The 25,233-nt window shown below is 34.5% G+C and overlaps 2 protein-coding genes across 3 annotated transcripts in view; one reads left to right on the forward strand and one right to left on the reverse strand.

Moving 5' to 3' along the window:
* Nucleotides 1-25,233, forward strand: part of LOC106672396 (synaptotagmin-10) — a 43,683-nt gene that overhangs the window by 1,223 nt on the left and 17,227 nt on the right. For both annotated transcript variants that reach the window (XM_014403789.2, XM_024228372.1), the window contains exons 2-3: nt 16,719-16,816; nt 16,878-17,016. In XM_014403789.2, coding sequence (XP_014259275.1) covers nt 16,719-16,816; nt 16,878-17,016 — 237 coding nt within the window. The remainder of the gene's footprint in view (nt 1-16,718; nt 16,817-16,877; nt 17,017-25,233) is intronic.
* Nucleotides 9,159-25,233, reverse strand: part of LOC106672395 — a 36,627-nt gene continuing 20,552 nt past the window's right edge. Inside the window, exons 2-4 of the mRNA XM_014403788.2 lie at nt 13,426-13,516; nt 13,272-13,364; nt 9,159-10,918 (exon numbers count right to left, since the gene is read on the reverse strand). Coding sequence (XP_014259274.1) covers nt 9,393-10,918; nt 13,272-13,364; nt 13,426-13,501 — 1,695 coding nt within the window. The 5' untranslated portion in view covers nt 13,502-13,516 and the 3' untranslated portion in view covers nt 9,159-9,392. The remainder of the gene's footprint in view (nt 10,919-13,271; nt 13,365-13,425; nt 13,517-25,233) is intronic.

A 25,233-nucleotide genomic window follows, 5' to 3' on the forward strand; every position in this document is an offset into this window, starting at 1 on the left:
ATTCCAAGTCTTGCTCATTTATCATTGGCTTTCAATAACAGAAAATGTTAAGGATGTTCGCATATTTGACCATAACAGTCTATTTCCAGATCCGCCATTTCGCCTTCGACCTACATCTCATCGATATTGGTTCTCGTGCGTGTGTAGTCTTTCGTGCTAACCGTTGCAAGAAAATAGTTCCTATTGGAAGGGTGTTTACCTCATACTTAAATTTAAGCGTAGTTTATTTTTTGGACGTTATTTTTCGTTCCTCGTGTTACTCCTGTTATAATTTAAATTTTAATGGTATCATCGTTGGAAGTAAAATGTGTATTTATGTCACATTAAATAGATAATTTCTGTAGTTTTGCAAAACGTGTATATTCAGGGGGGAGTTAACATAATACAATATAATTTGCAACTCTTTACAGGTTTTTTCGCACTTGTACATAACATGTAAATGTAAAGAGAAAGGTATTAACTTCTGAACCCAAGAATATATACGAACTTCCTTTAAGCCTTTTTTTTAAACTTAGTTATTTATTTACGCCTGCGTCAATTGTTGCACTTAAGTAAATTTGATAGCATTTTACAGCTTAAAACAAAACAAAATAAACGCAAAAATATATACAAAACAGAAAAGAGAGAAATTTCTCATTACTAGTCTTAATGTGTTAGCATTAATAGCTTTCACTACTGTTCACTGTCGCTTAGGATGTCGCGAGGCCATTGACGCGTCCGCCGACGGGGAGGATTATGTAGAAGGGTGCGGGATGGAAGGTTTCTGAGATGAGGGTTTATGTGAGTAGATAGTTCCTAACATTTCTTGTAGCGGTTTTTCACTACTTCAAGGGCATATTAGATGTGAAGCGCACCGTGAAATGTAAGATTATATACACAGAAAGGAGCATTGACGATGGTTCGAAGGATTGTAGTTTAGGTTTGGATAGGTTGGAAGTCTTCATGGGTCTCAAAATAGTTACATAATTGAGCCTTTTATTTTTTAAAGTCAGTTTTGATGATGTTATCCAGCAATCTTTTAAAAAGTCCGAATCGTCGTTTAGCGTTTGTATTTTTGAGTCGCGTTTGAGAGTTCAATGTGTGGCAATGCATAGCCCAAGATAGCGGACTACATTAGCTGATGGGAAAGGGACGCCATTGGGAATGGTGGTTATTCCCCGAAGGGTAAAAGTTACACCATTAAGCCTAAAATTCAAATAAAACTAAAATGTAAAACAAATGAAGGTAACTTTATTCTATTAAGAAATATATAACATAAACAAAAATTATAAGTTCACTCATTTATCATAAAATACCTAAATTCTAATGCCCTTAGTACAAAATAATAAATTTTGTTTGCCTTTTCCAAATTATGGACTCTCGTCAGACAACCATATTTTCGTTACATAAGTAGCATGGAGTTAAATGCTTGTTAATGTATCTTCAGTAGCCCTAATTTTAATTCAAAGAAATCAGCTAACACGGAATATCTGCTTTCTTTTTACCCCAAAAATTTCGTTATAAGAAAATCACATTGTTAATGTAGTGACTTCTCAGACTATGATATATCGGGCACCTTAATAAGTAATGTTCACAATTTTCTATTCCAAGAAGGTTACAGGTTGAGCAAATATTTTTTGAATATAGTAATTACATTTAGAGATCATTTTAATTTCTCGGCACCCAGACATTTCAGTTGGACAGTCAACCGTTTCTTAGCCAAATTTATGTTTTTATTAAAGTAGAAATAGCTAGAATAATTTTCGAATCCACGAGTTGTAATTAGAGTTTACAATACTATTGACATCAACTGAATTTTTTTGATTTCTAAGTCTCTCTGAAAGAGCATCCTTCACTTTATATACTGCAAGACATAACTCAGGATTTAGGGTCAAGTCCAACAAGAAGAAAAACATCTGCTACTTTAATCCAACTGGACCTAGGGTTAGTGATCATTCTATTTATAGAATAGGAGAAGGATTTTCTTGTAATTGAGCCGGGAGGTACTTTCAATACAGGTATCCGCCAATTTATCTTTCTTTGAAAAACGCGAAAATAAATTCCAGAGAAAATTCTATTCTAACCATAATTAGGGGCATTTCTTGGAAGATGGGATATTGATAAGAAGGCTTAATTGAACTTTTTTCAATCTCTATCAACTAATCCATCGCACAGAGCACAGCCGAAAGCAAGGCAGATAAAATGACCAGCGAATCGAACAATTTTATCATAGTTTATATGGTATTTATGAGAATTTCTTTTACTTTTCTGCGGGCTTTCTTCCCTTTTGTTAAAGATTCAGCAACTGCTCTTTTGAATTCTCTGCTGAACGTTATACCAAGGTACGTATAAAAAATAACCAGTTTTACATGGCTCCCATTGTAATAAATTCGTTTATTTATTTCGAAGAGTTTTTGAATAAAATAATTTTTTCCATTAACAGTAAGACAAGTTATAATACTAAGGAACACATTTAGTACATATTGTATTTCTACACAAGAATTATCAAAAAATACGTCATCGTCATCAAACAGAATGGAGATAATATCCGTATGTTGTATTACACCCGTTATATTGCGTTCCTTAAAGATCAACAAAAACGGCCAGGAATATTGTAAAGAGGAAAGAGGATAGCAATTCTCCTTGTAAAACACCCTTGTTAATTGGAATATTGTTTTGACAACCAATCAAAGCAACAGTCCTCATACTGTTTGCTCAAGAGTCTTAGGATTTTGCCACTGACGCCAAGTTTTTATAACTTGTCCCAAAGAAGACAATTTACCTCACACTGTCCAATGCCTTACGACGATCACAAAGATTGCACAATTTTTTGGCCTCTATTGGCCGGCTAAATTATTGAGAATAAAGAGGTTGACAAGGCAGATTTCATTTTTTAGAATGCCTGTTTGATCCTCCGGAATTATATTATTGTATCTCAAAGGATGGAAGTGACAATTTTAGAGCAGAATGTTGAAAGAGTGCTATACTTCTGTAAATATCTAGATAACTTTTGTCGTCTTTTTTAGGTCATAAAGTCAATAAAAATAAGGATTTTGTGTAGGCATTTCTTCTGTCTCGAATAGGGTCTTCATAATATTAAGAAAGTAATGCAATTTGAAGACAGAACATTTAAGAAATCGTGTAGGATGTTTTCTTTGCCAGGACTTTTGTTATTCTTCGTTATGGCAAACTATTTTGAAGTTCATTCAATATGATGGGACTCCCTAGCGGAAAATCGCCTACATTCTGAAAAAAGAAAGTGATTTGACTCTTCCGCGATACATTTCTGAGAAATAACTTTGCCAAACGTCAAGCTATTATACTATTTTCTTGAGCTGGCCTAGGGGTATATTTTTTTTTAGGCGTACATTTTTTTACAATGTCCCAAAACTGTTTTTAGCCTCCTACCCTTAATATTACCTTGGTGAGTTTGGTTAAGTATTTTTAATTGAATGGTTGTATTGTTTCCTCAGCTCACAGTAATCATTGATGAAGATGGAGTCATAATCAGTCTCGTTATTTTAAGTTAGTCTGAACTACTTTTTAAAGATTGTTAGTACCATCAGAAATGTTATTCTGTGATTCCAAGTTTTCAAACGTATTTACAAACGTCCATTACCTTGCTTTTTCTATGAAGTCACATCAACATCACACTACATCATCACCTGAAATATAATATAAATCAAAGTACCACGGTATAACTGTTTCCTTAATAGTTTTCATGAGGTCCAACTCCAGTGAAGTCCACCTTATGATAAATGTTGTAGCGTAATTTCATATAAATTAATTGATATTTAAGAGGAATTTGTTGTTTTCCGATGTAAAAAACCAAAAGCATGCTTGCCATTTTGTATAATTGTTGATTGTTAAAATATACTTTCCTAAAGGTAGATTGGGGATGAGGCCAGGAATACAGAAACAACATTTATTATCTTGTCGAGCTTTCGGCAGAATATATCGCCTTCATCAGGACTTCGAAAAAAATCGTTATATTATATGAACAGGTACATACATGTGTGTGGATAACGGTTAGCCACATGTACCTGCTCATATAATATAACGATTTTTTTCGAAGTCCTGATGAAGGCGATATATTCTTCCGAAATCTCGACAAGAAAATAAATGTTGTTTCTGTCTTCTTGGCCTTATCCCCAATCTACCTTTAGGAAAGTATATTTAAACTGAGAAGGCTGATCAATCACCAAAGAAAATGTTGATTGTTAAGTTTTGTATAGTTGTTGTCTTCTAAGGCCAGAACTGCTACCCCGATCAGGACATTTTTTAAAGAGTTATGGATAGCTGTGTTAAATTTTTAGTTACTCGTTGCGTTGGCAATTGCCATGGTTAACCGAACAGTTTAACATGGTCTGTGTGTAAAGAATGGACAACGCAGTGGCATTGTTTTTACCCCTGCCTTAGATTTACTTTAGCTAAGCTCAAAGATTTGAGTGTTACATGGAACAACTACATGAGCTTAGGAGTTTCATTCATGCACTTTATTTGCCAATCGAGGACGGTTTTCTTTAAAATTTTCTCAAAAAAATCGGTTCGTTAAAAATTATTGGTAATTAATATAAATTTAATTTTTAGATATGCGAATTTATTGATTATTTATTTCACCTCGTTTTTAAAATCTAGAAGATTTTTTATATTATAAATTAAACAGTGTTACTGACAAGCTAACTATTTTTTGTTTGATTTATAGAAATCAGTTTTAATTTGTTTTATTGGTTTATCTGAATTGATTAATGCTGATTTGCTATTTCATTTAATTCCGCAAGTCTGCATGTTTCGTAAATAAGGGTGACATGTTTCCAGGGGTTTCAAGTATATGCTAATAGAAACAAGGGCGTTTCCTCAACCAGTCTGCACGAGGGGTCCTTCCGCAGAAGGGCCTTGGAGTCCTTCTTCCGCTCTTAATTAACCGGCAGAATAAATTGAGAAATTAATCGGAAAATTTAATCCAGGGCTTTACGAAGAATGAAATGTCGAATTTAAACAGCGCTGGTGCGTTGAAAACAGTCGAATCGTTAAGAAAATTTAGTGGAGTCGTATTTTGAATTATCGGTTTGAATAATTAATAATATTGTATTAATGTTCACATGAAACAAAAACTAAAAGAAATATATGCATTTGTATTCCGAACGATAACAAAAGATAAGTCCGCAGTATGACTTTTATCGTCCGGCGGAAGCACGAAATTTCCATTTCGCATTGTTTAACGTATAAGTACTATTCACTGAATTAGAGGCTATATTAAAAGAATGTTTAATTAAACAGTCCAAGCAATTGTAATTTTATTAAATTTGTGTGTGTACGCAGCCAGAGGTTAAAAATAATTTATTGAAGCGTATTGATTGGCAGCAATGGAAATCAACCTTCACAATGTAAACGTTATAAATTTTACTCGCGAATAATCTGGATCACGGTATGGTCTTGATGAAAAAGAAAATTCAATTGTTACTGGCAACCTTTCGACATATTTTGAAGAACGTCTGACAAGAGGTTGGACCAAACTTTTGTTGGTGATTCTACACTCCAAAATATCGTTTTTTAAAAAGATGGTTCCTACACACATCTTAATGTGAGTAAAACCCATCTTTTTTTAAAAGGATTGAACTCCACACTCACCCCATCATTTATAATTTCTCCAAAATATCAGTCACGTAAAATGAAATTTAATTTTAGCATCTCTAGAGACCCGTAAATATAAATTATTTATTAATTTTTTGACCATGAAATTTTTCCGATTTTTGGGAAGTCGTTATCGGAATATCTTATTAAAACGGCAGTAATGAAAAAACGGCTGAAAGGACCGTGAAAAAAGAGGAAAATATCTTTGTAAGGAAAATAGGACCATTATTATTAATGAATTCCTTATATTTAGTGGTCTATTGACCAAATTACTTCTTTCAATTAATTAATCTTGTTATGTAAGGTTTTGGTTGAAATGAAAAAGTTAATGTTACGAGCGGGATTCGAACCTACAACGTTCGGCTCAATACGCCGCTGCTCTAATCACTTGATCTAACTTGACATTATTATTATTATTATTAAATGGTAAAAGTACATGTCAGAAATTAATCTTGTTTTAGAATTTATTATTGTAATTAGTGACCATTAATCGATATTTATGTAGAAATCGTGAGATGCGGTCTGGTGTGATGTAGGTTTCAGAAAAACGTTTTCTTTATCGTGCGAACGTTTCGATCTTTATTGAGATCATCTTCAGGGCTCAAAGCGTTTGTCTTCTGTGTAAATGTGTCATTTTTGCGTGTCGTGTCGAGAGTGCCCAAGAGTTAATTATGATGGTTTGAAACAAAATTCACTAAAATACCGGAAAATCATTTAGTGATGAATAAAATTTAACAAACAATTTTCTATCACTTGTAATCCACCTAAATGTTTAATCGGTATCTTGAACATAAAAAAAATTGTTCGATCTATTTTTGAAGAATCAACAGCTAGTGAACCATCACCTATCGCTCTTTACCAGTGAACACACAATATTCGGATATCACAGAAGGTAGAAATAAACCGTAAGGAGCTGCAGTGTAAGAATGTTACAAAATGTGGTGATTAGTGATCGTTAATCGATGATTATTCAGAAATCGTGAGATGCGGTGGGCACTCTCAGCACGACACGCAAGAATGTCACAATTACACAGAAGACAAACGCTTTGAGCCCTGAAGATGATCTCAATAAAGATCGAAACGTTCGCACGATAAAGAAAATGTTTTTATGAAACCTACATCACACCAGACCGCATCTCACGATTTCTAAATAAATTATTGAGATATCTTCAAAAGGTACATCAATAAATTCTAACGTGATTACTGTCAGGTCGATAAAATCTCCAACCTTTATATATATTTAAGTCAAACAGCCACTAGGGTTAAAGCTGCCTAAATTACATCCAGTCTTACGTAAAATTTCCATCAGTCTATCTGTAGTCTCTCGACAGTCACCCAGAATTTCCCTTAAGCTATCCGATAAATCATATTTGACTCGTAGAGGCGAATAATTTTTACAGAACACAAACAAATTACTTAACAATTGCTATTTCTTCGCATGTCAATCATTGAGGTGGCGGTTTCCTCGCCATCAGGTGCCCTGCAATGACCAATTCGCAACCTAGACTACTGATTGTTTGCAGATCGTGAGATGCGGTCAGGTGTGATGTATGTTTCAGAAAAACATTTTCTTTATTGTGCAACGTTGCGATCTTTATTGAGATCATCTTCAGGTCCTGGGATTTATAAACATTGTTTAAATTATTAAAACGTTGGCACGACAAAGAAAATGTTTTTCTGAAACTACGTCACACTTGACCGCATCTCACCATCTCCCAATAATCACTAATTAACGGTCACTAAAACCCCACACATTTCTAACAAGTATTGTTTTTCTTTTCTGTATTGCTGGATTGTTCTTTTCCATTGTCTACTACTAGCTTTGATTTCTCTCAATTTGTTCTCTTTTTTGTTAAACCAGATTGTTTGCCATAGTTTCTTTTAAATTATTATTAATATCATCATGGGCAACTTTTTCTATTGCAAATCATTCTTTAGCGACCATCACGATCATCTTTTTCATTTCCGAGTATGTGTCCCGGTGCCCATAAAAAGCTTACCTCCATTAGACAATTTTTTTTATAGATATTAAAATTTCTTGAATTAGTGGATTACCTGCGAAAAGGTCTCTAAGAGAAAGAAGAGCACTGAAATGGTTGTTACAACACTTTCACACAAAACCACTATGACACCACAAGAAGATACACGAATAAAGGTCGTAACATAGCAAAATGAAAAAGGCGATTTTCTAAACTACCTCATTCTTGACCTCTCCTCACCGCTTCAACAAATTACGACACAACAGCTCGCTAAGAAACACACATTTCTACCCGTGAGTTTGTAATCTTTCTTGTAATATTTCCCCCCAAAAGTAAAATAATGTGATGTATTATTAACTTTATCGTAACGTAACCCGTTGGAGGTAAGTTTCACTAGGCGGAAATTCCTATATTGTATTCAATGTATATATTTTTTAAATAAAATTTCTGTGTGAAATACACATCAAACTTATTGAAAGATAGATGCAAATCATTACTCTTTCATATCAACAAGCTTATAAATATACTCCAAGTCCATTTTCATGTCTGAAAGACACAAACCATTTACAAATATAATACAACCCTTTCCTTCATTAAGTAGTAATTGTCTGAGAACAGAAAGGACTTAAAACACCAACAGCTAAGTTTAGATTGATTTCTCACTAAAAAATATTTCTCGTATATTTACGTAAAAGTACAAAGTACATAAATTAAAAGGAAAACTGATAATCGAAAAACGGTTTTTACAACTATGAGTTTATACGAACCCCCGGGGAGCCGATGAAAAAAAAATTGTATGTCGGGTCCGAATGGAGGGCAACTGGCTCGAACCCAGAACCTTATACCTTTCATTGTTGAGCCCCATGTTAATTATTATAAACCATTTTACTTTAATGAAATAAATAATAAAGTATATAATTTTAATTCTATTATGTGTAAAAGATTTTATTTTAAGGCATAAGGCTTTTTGGATGAACGATAACAAGACAATATCGACCGAGAGTAACAAAATTCTTCTGATCCAGTCCATATTGACAAAGTTGTTATTGATAAAGGTTTATGGCCTGCTATTTCCATGGAATGGTTCTATCATTCATATTCGAGGGGCCTCGCAGAATCAAAATACCTTGTTATGTAACTATGGATACATCATTGGTTGGACAGCTTCTCGAGGGGGCTCTGACAACATGATACGTGCAGATGAGATAATTGGCATTAAAACATCAATCATTTTTTTAAATATTATTTCTAACTTAGGTTAACAAAATCTAATAACACAAGAAAAATAAGAGCTATACAGAAAGTTTAGTTCAATAATAATACTGTGTACTCTACTCTTTTTTTGTAAACACTTATCTTTCGAACCGTTCAATTCAGATTTACGACAATCAGAATTCAGACAAATTGATAAAATTCTGTGTATCGTTAGTTATTTTTATTTTTAGTCGTTTTAAATGTTGAAATAAATGACTAAGTCTTATAATTTGCAGACCTCAACATAAAATTTTTTTAGCCAATTGACAATAAGTGAAGACGATTAAAAATAGGATAACTGAAAACCCGTCGTAACAATGCGAACAAAATTTATTTAAAAAATAATTATTGTTACACAGAATCAATACCTATAGGAATATTTATTTCTCTTAAAATTTTATAATCCAATCATAAATTATTAGAGGGCTATAAAATCTTTTAAAAATATTAGGCGTAAAAACTATTATTATATTGTCATAACAAAAACGACAGCATGGCACAAATATCACTTAAAATGACCAAATCAAGCTGGAGGCCCGAATTGTATCATATATTAAAATAGGTCGTGTGGTATGGCCTGAAACATTTAAGGCAGAGAAAAGGTTGGCTCGGACAATTAGGACAAATAAAATTGATAGACTGAGTCCACCCGTTTGTATAACAGTATTTGCATTGCGCTTGCCTGTTTACTTCTACGGGGAAATGGGATTGTGTCACGATTCGGTTTCTGACGCCGGACATCCCGGGATCAAGGAGGTTTTTAATTATTTCCTCCTTGAAACGAGAAGGCTCGATCCGGTGATAATCTGAGAATTTGTTATAAAGAGAGATGGTGTTGAAAAGGAGAAGTGAGAACAGTTTCACGACCATCTTCATGTAGTAAGTCCCTTCGATGTCGTGAGCGATAAAATTCTCTAAGCGTCCGCAGGCGGCCATGGTCTCATAATAACGTACGACGGATTCCGGCTTAGGATGCGCTCTGTCTACGGAAACGGGATGACTAGTGTCCACCGTAGGTTTATGGCCGAATTCCGTGCTCAGCCAAAACTCGTCCCATTTTTCTCTTAACTTGATGCAGCTGAGCCCGCCCTCTGTGTACAGAGCCTCACAGTCCTCGTTATCCAAGCGGTTTTTTAACCATTCGGTTATATCGCTGTCCCTCTTGGGGCTCACTCTGCCAGTGTAGTTGAACTTATTGCTTGCCAAGAGTCTGGCCAAACGTACACTTCCGTACTTCTTGCACACAAACACAGAATGGCCCAAATTAAAATACGGGCGTAGAATTTTCAAAACCATCTCGTCCGAATGCTTTTCGCTTTCGCAATCCTGGCAATCGAAGCAGACGTGGACATCCAGGACGACGCCTACGGGATCGATGAGCGTACACATCCTGAGTCCCTTCTCGCTCCAAGAGCGAAAAACGCTGACGCTCCCGATGCAGAGCTCTCTTCCAGGAGAATACACTTTCGACATTTGGTAGGCTATCAGTTCAATAAAGTATCTTATTTCCTCAGTCTTGAACTGGGGACTTCTGGTGGCCTCCCTTTCGGTGAAGGACAGCGCTTTCATGATAGAAAGGAACCTATCTCTCGACATGCTCTTTGGAAATACGGGGTTCAGGAAATGTTTTGAAGGACGCCAATTTGCCTCCAGGTCCGGGCCGGAAAGGTACAGGAGGCCGAGGAACGTTTTAAATTCCGGTATTTCGAGATCGTTCCACACGAAGGTACGACCGGTGGAATGTTGGACCTCAGAAAGAATCCTGTCGGCGTTTCTGTTCGTAGCCATGATGATCGTGTTTAAAAATTCCTCGTCCGCTAGTAAATTAAAATAATCGAAAGGGGTGTCTCCGCGGGGAACGAGCTTCAGCTTTTGCCCGCCTAGGAAATGTAATCCGGGCGAGGGTGTTTTCTTCACCTGCCACGAGACGAGCAACGGCTCGGGAGCCGACCTCCTTCTCTGCGGTTCGATCTGGTGCCAAAAAAAAGCTTCGTAGTCGTCCACCTCCGACCGCAATATGTCGTTCGGTGTGTATTCGATGTCCGATCCTACGTCGCTCCATTCATTTAAGCCTGAAACAAAAATGTCAACGTAACAATTCGACAAAGAACATTTTAAGCCTACATAGGAATATCTAATCTTTAGTAACGTTGTACGAGATTACAATTGTCTAATGCCTAAAATGTATACTCATTAAATATTTTATTACAATATATATTGTAATAAAATATAACATATAATAAGGGATGTCGACTCTTTTCTACAACATTACGTTATTACTGTAAAGCACTATTACTGCTGTAATAGTATATCCATATATACATATGTGTATATAAAAAAGGGTGCCCCCAGTGTGCCGGTGTTTTTGAAAAAAGCCCATCTGTAAGTATATATATCCAATATTACTGCTATAATATTTATTATACGTATAGTAGTATTGCATATATAAGTATATAAAAAAACCGATCACCTGGATTTGGAAAAACAGATCACTCTCTCTGNGGATTTTTCCATGAGCACGTAAAAGGCCACGTTTTTTGCCGAAAAATTGCGAATGACACAAAAACGAATGAGAAATCTGGCAAAGTGGAAGGTGATCAAATTAAGCTTATCGAAATTTCTTATCGATTGCTATAGAGCGCCGCTCCCTAGACGATTTCCTGGCTCAACTGCGAAATTTGAAGTGTTCGTAAAAAGTTCAAAAATTAAAATGTTCCCGAATTTTTGAATTTACTGATGAATGGATGAAGCTAGTAAGACATTTGTAAAACCATCTTATTCAGCGTAAAAATGTCTAAAAAAATGAGATCTAGCGCAGGACCGTGACTTAAAATATTGAAAAAATATACATTTTCAAATTTGGCCATTTTGTCATGTAAAAACCAGGTGGTCGGTGTTTTTATGGGCATGTGTAGTATAGTACATGTATATAAATTCAATATATTGATGTAACGTGTAAATTGGATTTCACTGAAACAATCTCTGCGATGAATTAATGAGAAGTACTCTCAATTGAAATATTCTTTTGACTTTTGATTTATCTAACTGATTATATTGTCCGGTTTCAAAAGCCTTGAGGGTTTTTGGGATGTACATAAAGCATTAAATGTTTCTTTTTAACTTCCAGAATTGTTTTAATTGTATGTTACCATTATCTAAAAATGTTTCAGCTTTCGTTGAAGGTTAAAAGTGGATAAGGAAGTTTAAATTGGACATGGACGTTCTTTTTCGGGTTTCGTTCTTTTCCCTTTCTCGAAGTCTCGAAGCAATCCCTTGTTACACAGACTTCGTGAATAACTGTATAATCTCATAGCAATTGTTTGTTCGATTGATGACATTAATAATAGTACACAGGTGGACAAAATTAACGCAACCAAGCTTAATGTTTAATGTATTTAGGTCTATTCATAATTTGCACACAAAAAATAGGTTTGATTGTAAAAAAAAATACATTTAAAAAGAAAATGTTTATTACCGAATTCTAAAAATAAAAATAAAAATCTTTCAATGTCCAATTCACATGTTCCACGAGTCCTGTGCCGGGACCCGAGGTTATTTTCATTGATCCTTCTTCTTACAGTCCTGATGAAAATCGAAACATTTCAGAATTGTATTATCTCATTTCCCGTAATGCAGCGGTTTCATAGAGCCTGATTACGGATGAATCTATCGTCTCTCTCGTCTGTAGACCTATGTCGACCCTGTCCTGACTTTTTAGTGTGAAGCCCTATTTCTCTGAAGCGCCGAAGAACCTTATCTACTTTAGAGTGATTTACACTCAGTCTCCTGGCGATTTGGCGCTGGTTGTATCCTTCCTCTTATAATGTTATAAACCTGACACTGCCGAACTTAATCAAATCCATGACTGGAGTTATTGAAAAATGTTTAAATATAAGAATAATATCAAACGAAATCAACGAAAGAAAAAGGTTAACTGAAAGCGTTCTTTGGGCGTAGCAGATTGGAAGGGCACAATGTTACCTTTTGTGCAAATAAGATTAATCAGTACAAAACTAAATAAAAGAAGTAAACAAAGCATTATTCTTGTTTTTATTTGTTTATTTTGACTTTGAAAGCTCCTAATTACCTGAAACCAATGTGGGAAGATAATAGATTCAATAATAACCTGAATACATTGAGTGGTGCGTTAAATTTATCCATCAGCGTACATTAACGATTTAATAAACTCGATTGATGTGTATTGATATGATTAGTAACATAAAAACTCTACGAAAAAATCAAAATTAATTAGATACGATTAGGCACAACACGCTGTAACAGAGTAGTGAATACTTTATCAGGCTGATTATGAAACTTCTTGATTTGCTTACAAAATTAAAGTTAAAAAGATATATCATGCTGAATTAATTTGCGTGGTAAAAAGCAATTTTAGTTACTATAAAAATATATAAATATAATAATTACTTCTGAAATAGAAACGTGAAGTTGTATCATCGGAATCTCCTCCATTCGAGTCATTTTCGTACGAGTCAGATGATCCGCTGGAAGAAATTGAAACTAAAACAAAAATCAAAATTTTAAACTATATTTAAAAAGCTTAAATGATGCCAAAATTTACAATTAGAACTAGATTGAAGGAAGTCATCAGTTAGCGGTGAGCTGGATGAGCTCGACGAGGATGAATCGGTTGACATCTTATTCGACAGCAGCTGAAATATAAACAAAAAGTTTGGTTTTAATTGATTATATTTAATCTTATACTTTGAACATTTTCAATAATTTAAAACCAAGCCAATTATAATAATTTCGTAACAGTTATGAATTATTAAAATTCTACAAAATCGCTGTTTTAAGGGAAATAAAAAACTTTGTCAAAGCTAAACAATATACAGGGTGNTATATATATGTATATATATACAGATATAAAGATATACAGATATATATATGTATTAATTACACATACCTATTTTAATGTAAACGAAATAACAAATTCATGTTTTAAAAAAATTTATTTAATTATGATAGTTTGAAAGAAAATGCACCAAAACACCAAAAAATTAGTGATAAAATAAATTGTTAGTTAAATTTTAATCTACCACTAAATGAATTGATTGATGATGTTTTGATAAATTTTCTTTCGAACCATCATAATTATATTTTTTTTTAACTCATGATTTTAAAATACATATTACAACTTCTGATCTCGTTTAAATTATTTTTCTTAAGAAATGTATGTTATAATTAATGCAAGATAAATACACACAGTTACAAATAAACGACAATAAAATATAGAATATGATACATAAAACAAAACTAAGAAAACAAAGCGACAAATTACATGAGTATTAATTAAAATTGTATGTAAAGTTGGAGCACAAATAAAATGAGAGGTATGGATGCATACACTAAGAACAAATTTATATAAATTTCAGAACAAGTAGTTTAATCATTATAAGAATTTTTTTACCGGTTGTTTAATAATTTGTTTAATTTGTTGGATTCGCGAGGAGTGATCAAGAATGAGATAGTTTAGAAAAAACATCTTTTCCATTTTTTTGCCGCCGTATAATTTAAACAATGTTTATAAATCTTAGGCCCTGAAGATGATCTCAATAAAGATCGAAACGTTGGCAAGACAAAGAAAATGTTTTTCTAAACCTACATCACACCATCTCACTATCTTTAATAATCATGAAATAAAATGTTTTGTATAAAAGGTAACAGTTAAAAGTATTTATTATAATTCATAAATTAGATTTGAGGATTTAGCTTTGTTTACCAGACAAGCAACTGCGAAAATAAAACAAATTTTCAAAACCTGCATTAATTTTGCACCAACCCTATATGAGATATGTGTACAGAGTGAGTTTAAATATTCTCCCTGCCTAAATCCTTTCTTGGAGCGTTTTTGAAAAAATACCGAGAAACGTAAACTTTTATTTTTTGACTAGTTTCACAGGAACCAACACTTTTGATCTAACCCTTTAAAATGGTAGATACTGATATAAACTTCACTATTTCAAATAAGCAGGTAGCTAAGCTTAAATTCGCACCAGACTGAAACGCGCTTTAACGAACTATATCCATGGCATTCTGTTAATCGATATTATTTGAGGAAATTACTGCGACGTTTTTCTTGCGATACCACGAGCAAGTAATTTACTATCAATTAAAATGATAAATAAATTGCTGATTGGTTGAAGAATACTTCAATTATCCGAAAAACAGTGTGTGGAAAATGTGTTCTTGAAAATAACTCGAGAAAAATTGTTCCAAATTAAATTTAAATTGCACCGATCAATTTCTCCGTCAAAAACGTCTGTCAAAAATGGTACATGGATGAGTATCTTGCAATTTGAAATTTGCAATCATGCATTGAAAATTTGAAATAGTTCCAATCCGTATCCCGTTATCCTGGAGAGTTAGAGACGTTTTGACTTACGAAAAATTAGACAAAAAAATAAAAATTTATGTGTCTCCAGGTTTTACTCAAAAACGCCTCATTAAAAAAATATAGATTGGGAACACTTTAAACTAAACCTGTCTATAAAATCAAAAGGAATGACAAAATTATTCATTACTGGTTTGAAATAATAAATGCTAGTAGATCTAACATAAAAATATATCAATTTAATTGTTATAATAAACCACTAGGATAATTACGATATAATTAAGATTAATGAAGATATTAATTAATTTGTTTTAAATAAAGGTAATTGTATTGGATTTATTTATCCTTTTTTAACCACTCGTCTTGCTCAACCTTCCATATCGTTTAATTACCAATAAAACAGAGGTTCGCCCCGATCTCTAAACTTACCAAATCTCATCCAGCACCTTCCAATTTCCTACCTTCTATTCATATAGTTACTAATTGTTGGCAAGCAAGGTACTGGTTAAAACTTTTTTTTTTTTTGTAGGGGACCGCGCGAGTGGTTAGCATGAGAGACTCTCACGCCGCGGTGGTGGGTTCGATTCCCACCGTCGCCTCTGGCCCTTTCCCCCCCAAAAAAAAAACCTGTTCTTAAAACTAATCATATATTTATTTCAGAATTCGAACCTTTTTTTATTTTTTCAATTTTCCATTAATACATGGACACATATTGCGTCCCCTCTCCTTGGTGCCTTTCACCAAGTCGAAAATGCTTTAGGTCGAGTCTGACATCCGGGCATCCTCCAGAACCTCTAGGCCATCTTTCACACACGTTTCCTGCCGCAAATGTTTGTGCCAACCACTAATCTGGAACCCTCACGTATAACTTTGAAGGACCAAATTCAACCAACGCTGAATGACTGTCTCAATGGGTTCAAATTATACTTTGGCAATAAACAACTCATAAATACACCTTACTGAAACAACCAGAGTACACTGAAACGGCTTAAAGTACGGAGTTAACCGAAACGTCCGACCATGACAGAATCAAAATCTTAAAATCACGAATCCAAGATAACACTGTGTTATATGCCTTAAACCGGACCATTCACACCGCACACCCAACTTGTATATGTGGCTGGACCCTGTTACAAAACGTTAACTCACAGCCAAATAATTACATCCTTGAAGTTTCTTCTCCATCGTATTCTACCCATCTTTTTAGTCATCTCAAAAAGAGACGGAGAGCGAATAATATTTCATTGCGTAGAATGAGTGCTACCGTTGGACAGTTTCGTCACACTTGTTAGTCGAGTGCTTGTTTATAATATAACACAAAGATAATATACAGTTTAGTAAATATAAATAAATAAACATACAAAGACTGCCACCCATGGTGTAAAACACCATTCGGGGAGTGTGTATTTACTTTGATACAAGTTTTGCTTATTGCCATGCACAAACGATCGAGGGAAAATAGATCGATTAAAAAAATATACACATTATTTGTACATTGATCGGGCAAAAAACTGTTTTAGATGGTGGCCTCTGCAGTGTTGGGAGCTGCTACCGGTACCGGCCTAGCGTTGTTGGTAGCAATGACGCTTGTCGTCTACCGTTATTATTCATCGAGAAGGTTTGAATTTTTGAACATAGTCGAGTTTTGAATAAACATCAAATGTATCGTACAATTTCAGGTACGGAAAGGATTGGGGAGATGTGGAACGTTTCAGCGTACCTCAAGGATGGGTGATGAACAAGCGATCGGCTCCTGGATGCGGGAGCGGCAAGAAAAAATCAGCCTCACCACAAGCTAGTTACACAGTCACTCAAAAAGTAAGCTCTTTTTGTTTGTCTTTATTATTATAAGATAAAAAATACACGGTAAAAATCAAAAACTATTGTGAAATCCACTAATAATTAATACATGACATTAGGTATGGTCTTGAAGAAAAAGAAAGGCATGGTCTTTCACTCATTCGTGAGTGAAAAAGTGAACGCTCCTTCTACATTGAAAATAATTAACATCCACGTTGAATTTGATTAGATTTAATGCTCGAATAAAATATCAACGAGAAAAATTAATTCAAACGCAAATAAGACAATTTTCCAACACAAAAACAAAAAGTATACTTGTCAGAAAAAGTAATCATTCCTCATTACGACCTAAAAAATTATAAATTGAAGAGATCCTTTTGGAGAAAAAAAAACACTTTTGTCTTTAAACTTAGCACTTTTCTCAAGGGAAGGATCGCCCTCCCTTGAAAGAAGGTTTAATATTCCTCCTTGCTTCCTTCCACTCTCTGGCCCCAATTTAGATCATGATAATAAATAAAACTGTAGAACCAAGAAGGTTGCTGGTTATACTGCGACTTTAATACAGATTTACAAAAAAAAATTGTACAGATTTCATCATTTTACTAAGTATAAAATTCTGTTAATGGAGAATAAACTATAAAATTCGTACTAATCCGTTGTCCATCTCTTTTTAATCGTTATATAATAACATAATTTCTTTAATAACATTTCTTTGTAAACAGATTATAAGGAATACTGAAGACAAATTTAAGGCAAAATAAGGAAAATCATTCAAACATTAGTCTAAATTGAAGGTTAATGTACTACTAGGTTGGTTAAAGAATCATTGCGGAGTAAAATGAATTATAAAAACTTCTTAAGGATTTCCAACGCTTTTTTTTTTTTAGTACATAATATTGAGGCTCTTTCCGCCATTTTCTCAGTAATTTTTTTTTAAATTTGTATCAACAATAATAAAATAGATTTTTAATCAATGTCGTACATACTAAATCAAATCTTTCATTTTGGTAAACAAATGACTGACTTTTTGTGTCAAGGGTAGTCTATTTCTCTCACATATCTCATTCATTTATATTTATCATTATTCCAGTGTTTTTAAAATTATTGTCTCTAAATATGCTAATTAAATGCTCATACAAGTTGCATATATTTTGTTTGTCTTGTTGCATATTTGCATTGTTGTCAAATATATTAAGTATGTTGTTTCTAACCAGTTTAAGTTTTTGTTATTATTTTCTTGATCCGAAAATTTTATATTATTGAAATCCATTATATGATTTGTTGTGGTCACATCTTTTGATAGACTTGATTTTTCCAAATTATTTTACCTACATTTATATCTTGATGTTTTTCAATGCTTTTTCTTTTTTTATAATATTAATTATTTTGTCCGTTAGCCTTTCAAACATAATACCTTATACGTATTATCTAGATTATCTTTGTTTTCCCCTTTAGATATTTCACCGTTACATTTATTGTAATACGTACATTCTTTGTGAGTATTATTGTTGATTACGTTTTTAGGGTGATTGTTCTCTACTAACAATAAGTATAGAGTTTTTAAATTATATGTACGGAATGTTCTATCACTAATATTTTTTTACATATTTCTGGTTAGATTCGTTACTACAATTCACTATATTTATGTTGAAATGGGTGGGGAAGGCAAATGAAATTTTACATTCTTTTCGACCTAATTAGGTAGGATTTAATTAAGTCAAAATAGTACTGATACTGACACTGATAGAGATGGATACCTACAAGGTCGTGGGTGTTTGTGCTCCCCAGACACTGCAGCCTTCTGGCAGTTCGCTAGTTCAGTACAATCGATTCAGAAGTATTAGGTCAATGACTGTCGCTGCTGCACTCTGTAATATCTGCCTAAATATATTTGGTATTGCAGAAAATGGTATGTAAAGCCGCGTTTTCCTAGTGACGGGTTTTGTATGCCGCGGAGGACGGAATGACGAGGTGGAATGACGCTCCCTACTTAAGCAGTCAAGTCAGGGAGTCCGTCGCGGAGTTTCTTGTCTCATCTAGTCTTTTTATTACTTCATCTTTCTTTTCCCATAATAATAATGGACGAAGATCGTTTTACTGTGGCTCAGAATGAACAGTTGATGAGCTAGTGGCGAGAAGAGAAGTTTTGTGGGACTTGTCTCACAAGATTACGATTTTATTGAAGGATCTCGTATGAACAGAGATTTGGAAGACCAAGACAAGTAAGTACAACTCGATATGTTATAATAAGTATAATATATTAGCCATTATTAGCAATACAAATATATGTCAAATAAAATTTCTTATTTTAAGCTGCTATAGTAATTTAATTTTTTATTGTTGTGTTTAATTTACTATATTAATCTAATTAAAATTAATAATATAATTTAATTCCTATTTAATTCAATTGTTAATAATTTTATTATTATAATTATTTTTTCCACTTTTAGAAATTCATTGTAGACAGAGGTGGAAGAGCATCCGTGACCGCCACAAAAAGCAAAGCAAACAAGGCTCAACCGGTCGGAAGGTGGTAAAAAATAGCGTCTGCTGGATGAGGTTCAATGTTTTAAAAACAGGACGAGGGGGCGACAATTAGTAACGCTTCTGATTCATTATGCTTCTACATTCATTATGTTATTATGTAGTACATACACAACTCAATCAAGTCGTTCTAGGAAAACTTTGGGGACCGTTTTCCGCGACGTGTTATGTTCCATCGTTTATCACGACTTGGATTTCCGACCTCCGCGGCGGACAAAACTGTCGCTAGGAAAACGAGGTTTCAATTTGTATTTTTCGCAAAGTTTCGAAAGAAAGTGGAAAACCACTTGATGTACATGTTTATATACTGATTAACTATATTTATTTAAAATAAAAACTTTTACATGAATTGTATCACCAACTTATCGAAATGTCGTGAAAAAAGAATGTTACCTTATGTTTTGGCTTAATTATAAAAACCTACACTACATTGATAAAAAGAAGAAGGAAATGAAAAATTATATTTTAAAAAATAATGTCAAGGCGAAATAACATCACTATTACATAAATATTGTGATAACAAAACGTTCATCCCTAAGTTTTCTACTTTGATTTTAAGAATTGAATAAGATAAAAAAATGGTAATAACTATTTGACCCTAGTCAAATTGATGTTAGAACGGGTTGGCTTTTTATAACTAGGGGAGAGTCGTTTTCCCGAATTACCTTTCTTCGATCAATAAAGACCCGTACGGGAAGGGAGAGGTGGTCAAGGTGTAATCAAAATGTAAGGCGGGCCCTTTTTCCACAATTTTCTTTTTCTGTGTCGAATCATGAGGTTCGTATTTTTTTCATCAATTTTAAAAATTTCATCCAATATACTCCAGTTACTTTTTGAAACTATTTGAAAAAATCTGAACAAACCGGATGGTAGCAATTCAAAATTTCTGGTGTAATTTTGAATAAATTTTACTGTTGGTTATATTATTTTTTCTTTCGATAAATGTGCTATTCGTTATTATTTTCTGTGGCATTTGTTTGTTTAATTATTATTGTCTAACAAGTTTTAAATAAACGTTTCAATGGTTGTTCTTTTTCTACGCATTTTGTGTAATTAATTGGTTTTATGATAAATTGAATTAGAAAGAATTGCAGTAGAAACGATGCTATGCTTATTATCGAATGCAATTAACAGATTCTAAAAAAAATTGCGTTCTTTCATTTGTTTTTCAAACAAAAATGAGGAGGTCCGAAGCTACCTTTTGAACCACCGTTATGAGCAAATCACCAGCATAAAATTCTATGGTCTATAATCTACATTCTACATAATGAATAACTAAAAAAGCTTATGACACACAATTCAAGACTGTTTAAATTAGATTTCTATTTTTAAGCCACAAAAGTATTCGTTGTTTTATGTGAACAAAATGAATATCTATAAAAGCATAATCTATTGAAATCTTAATACATTTTTAAAAAAGAGGGGTTTTAGTCTTAAAAATATAACTTAGGCCGATCTTCTAAGAAGCAGAGATTAATTCAAAACTCTGGATTCTCAAAACAAAAATTCAATAATAATAATATTTTTTCAATTTATTTTTAGACTATACAGATTTATACATTTATACAAATGTGATCAATTTACGTTTTTCTTTTCTCACGGTCACGGCACTAACACTAATGCCAGCGATGCATCTTGATGACACATGACATGAGAAACCAGCCAAAAAATGCTGGCACCCAGGTGAGGGATTAAAGGTCATGGAAGTCCCGAGGCCATCGTTCTAAGGTGACGTAGTGGGTTCTGGGGATGGGAATGTGTAGAGAGGACTTGAACAGTAGGGTTAGGATAGATCGAGAGGTCGGTGTGAAACTTTTGGAATCTGGAACGGGTCGGTTGACAAAAGGAATCTTGAGGTCGTTGTGAATAGTGAGGTTAGTGATATAGTAAGGAGCTTTGACGATTTGTCTGAGGACTTTTGATTGGAAGGATTCGATGCACTGGATGTTGGAAGTCCTGGCAGAACCACAAAAATAAGTTATGTCCAAAGAGGTTGCTGTAAAGTCTTGTATAAAGTTAGTTGAGTCTTGACCGTCAAGACGTATTTTGGTCCTAGGAGTTGTCCAAGTCTTCTGTTAAGTTGTTGTCAGTTAAGACTTCTGTGGGGATTCTCGTCATTCTACTGTCTAGTTATAGTCCTAAGTACTTGCCTTGAATGAAGGTCGGTATCTTTTCGTGGGTTTGAGTGGCAAGACTGTTTTTTCAATGGGAACGTACACTGAGTACATTTTTCTTCAATCAGTCTTGTCCTCCACTTTTTACACCGGTCTTCGATAAGCGCAAGGGTTTCATGGATATTTGAAGAAGCGTGTATATTCCAGATAGAGGATTGAATTTCGGTATCATCCGCGTAGATTGTGAAGATGGCATTGGGGTAGGCAGGCAGGCCAGTAGTGTAGATGATATAAAGAATGGTACCAAGAATGCTCCCTTGTGGTACGCCGGGTTGTATTTATCTGATTTCCGTAAACTCGTGCGTAAAAAAAACCGCACCCACCTCTGAAGTAGCGGTCAGTTAGGAAGGATTTCAGGATAAGATAATAAGGAGTTGGTAGGGAGCCCCGTGTGCCAGACCCTATCAAAAGCGGAAAGTCTGCACTACATTTAGGATCGTACCAAGCAATACTCTTTATTCTCAAGAGAGGAGGAGATAATGTCGACAACTCTGAAACCTTGTCGGACTGTAGAATGATATGGACGGAAGCCAAATTGGTGAGAGGGGATTATTTTATGAGAATCCAGGATAGGGATTAATTGCTTTAAAATGAGTCGTTCGAGGATGTTTGATATTTGTAATCACTTATGGAACTAATATATTACTTTCATTCGAAACATATATAAATATAACCTAATGATCTTATTGCCTAATACATGTAAGAAACATATCAACACAACCCAGGTACATGCTCAATACCTAACAATTTATTCAGAGTTAAATTCAACTATAAGCTCATACTTTTAGAACCAAGCTCTTGTACAGTAATCACATAGCAGGTTCCAATTCTTTCCATTTAAGATTAAATGATTCTTCTGAGGAAAGTGAGCTTTTGCCAAATATCAATCTTCTACTTGTTTTCTAATTTTTTGTTTATTTCGAACTATATTATTTTTATCGCTATATTAATAACAACAACTTATTTTAATATAAATCAAATTAAACGAATTTTAATTTCAAAAATATTTAACTGTGATGGTTTGAAGGAAAATTCACCAAAACAACGGAAATTCATTTTGTGATATTAAAATTTAACTAATAATTTATATCTTAACTTTACTCTTAATACCACGTATTACTTCCTTTGGCCTCGCGGAGGGTCTTAAGTTCCTAGGCATCGAACAGAATCCCATTCTTCAAAAAGAGCGTTTTGAACCTGTTCTCAACACTTGATGGAGGCGGCAATGACTAACCCGTTTCTTTATCATGCCCCATAATGTTCTCTGGGATTCGTGTCAGAACATGCCGGCCAATTGCGGTAATCCCTACAACCCAAGAAATGTGTAACAACTCGAGCTACATGCGGTCGAGCATTCAAGAAGTTGTACCCAATAAAGGTCTATTCAGTATGATAAAAGTTCGGTATGGGCGTGGACGTTGATGCCACCCCATACCATAACTGACTGTCTTTGAAAAGGCTGTGACTCACGCATGGTCCTTCACGTCTTCTCCACACACGGTCCCGGTAATCTGATTGCTACAAACCAAACCGGCACTCATCTGTGAAGATAACAGCCCCCCCCCCATTTTTAAGTTCCAAGCAAGATGCTGATTTGTGAATAGTCGTCTTTCTACTCTAAGCCTCTCCAAGAGAAGAGGACCTGTTGCTGGAAGTTTAGCGACTAGGCTATTTTCATGAAGCCTTATGATGAGTGTTTTATAGCATGGAGTTGATTTTTTATAAAGGAAGATGTTCAATGACAGTTCCATAGTGCGGTGAGAGAAGTTTAATCGATTGTCTCTAGCTGTCGTACATCGCGGTCGATCAGTACCTTCCCTTATCAAGACTTCTGGTAGCTGTTAACTGCTATAGACATAGTGGATGGTAGATCCCACCCAGGGCTTGGCCTATGTAATGGACGCTACGTCCCTTGGGCAAAGTATCTGCCCGGGCGAGATTTCGACTTAAAAGCCATGCTTTTAAGAAACAAAAAATACTCAAATTTATTATTTCATAAAACAAATTTAAAACCAATTTATTCGACAAGTTGGCTCTGGAAAGGATGAAACTGAATTGACTTTTTGCATTTTTATATTAGAGAGTGTAAAAGGATAAGAATACTCTACAAGTGTAAACGACATTATTAATTCAATTAATTATTCTTTTTATCCAAATCTATCTTCTTTTTATCTTGATTGAGATGAAAAAGTTAGTGTCACGAACGGGTTTCGAACACACGACCTTCGGCTCAATACGCCGCTGCTCTAACCACTTGACTTATCTTCACGTTTGACCGTATTGAGCCGAAGGTCGACGATTCGAATCCGCTCGTGTCATTAAGTTTTTCACATCAACTAAGATTTTTTTGGGGGGCGTCGGTGGCTGCAACGGTTTAGGCTCTGACACGGCGCTCATCACTGTAAAGTAAAAGTCCCGGGTTCGAATCCAGCGGCCCTACGTTCGAACTCGACATACTTACAAATGGGCTTTTTTTTCAGAAACACCGGCACCCTGAGGGTTGAAATGACCTCCGTTATTGTGAACCCTCGTAACAAAAAAAATAATAATTGATAAGAAATAATGTAAAGTTACAGGGGCGTCGGTGGCCGCAACGGTTTAGAAGTTGACACGGCGTTCATCACTGTAAGGTGAAGGTCCCGGGTTCGAATCCAGCGGCCCTGCATTAATAAGGTCAATTATGATCGCTAAACATATATGGATTAACGTTATTAATGTTGTGTCAAGACTTAACTAACCTTATACAAGATCTGACTGCGACCACTTTGTACATACGAGTAAACTGAGGGGTTCAGCATCCAACATCCAGCGCATCGAATCCTTCCAATTAAAAGTCCTCAGACAAATCGTCAAAGCTCCTTACTACGTCACTAACCTCACTATCCATAACGACCTCAGCATTCCTTTTGTCAACTAACCCTTTCCCGATTCCAAAAGTTACGCATCTCTCGATCGATGCTAACCCTACTGCTCAAGCCTTCACACATTCCCATCCCGAGAACCCGGTCTCGGGACCTCCTGATTCCTTAATCCTTCACACATAGTGCCACAACTGGCACACCCTCTGCGTGCAGTGCTGGCAATAGTGTTAGTGCTGTGATCGTGTGAAAAGAAAAACGTAAAATGATCACATTTGTAATATATCCAAATCTGTATAGACTACAAATAAGTAAAAAAAAGTATCTTTAAAAAATTTAATGTTGTTTACATTTTAATTCAATTATTAATCAGCTCTAGTTATTATGTAAAATAAACAAATGTCGATTCACTTTTTGTAAATTACGGTTGCCACTCAGAGGTTTCGTTCTTTTATAGTTGTATATATAATCCATCCTTTACAAAAAGTGAATCGAAGTGTATCAAAGCCTTTAGTTTCAAAAAATAAAGTTTATTGACGTGTCACCTATGATAATGAAGTTCCACCACAAAAGTACAACAAACCTTGGAAATACTTCCATTTTTTCCTTGAGTGTATTTTGCATCTACATATATGTGTATCTATAATATGTACCACGGC

Source organism: Cimex lectularius, unplaced genomic scaffold (assembly GCF_000648675.2).
Source record: "Cimex lectularius strain Harlan isolate CLEC.00 unplaced genomic scaffold, Clec_2.1 scaffold222, whole genome shotgun sequence".
NCBI lineage: Eukaryota > Metazoa > Arthropoda > Insecta > Hemiptera > Cimicidae > Cimex > Cimex lectularius.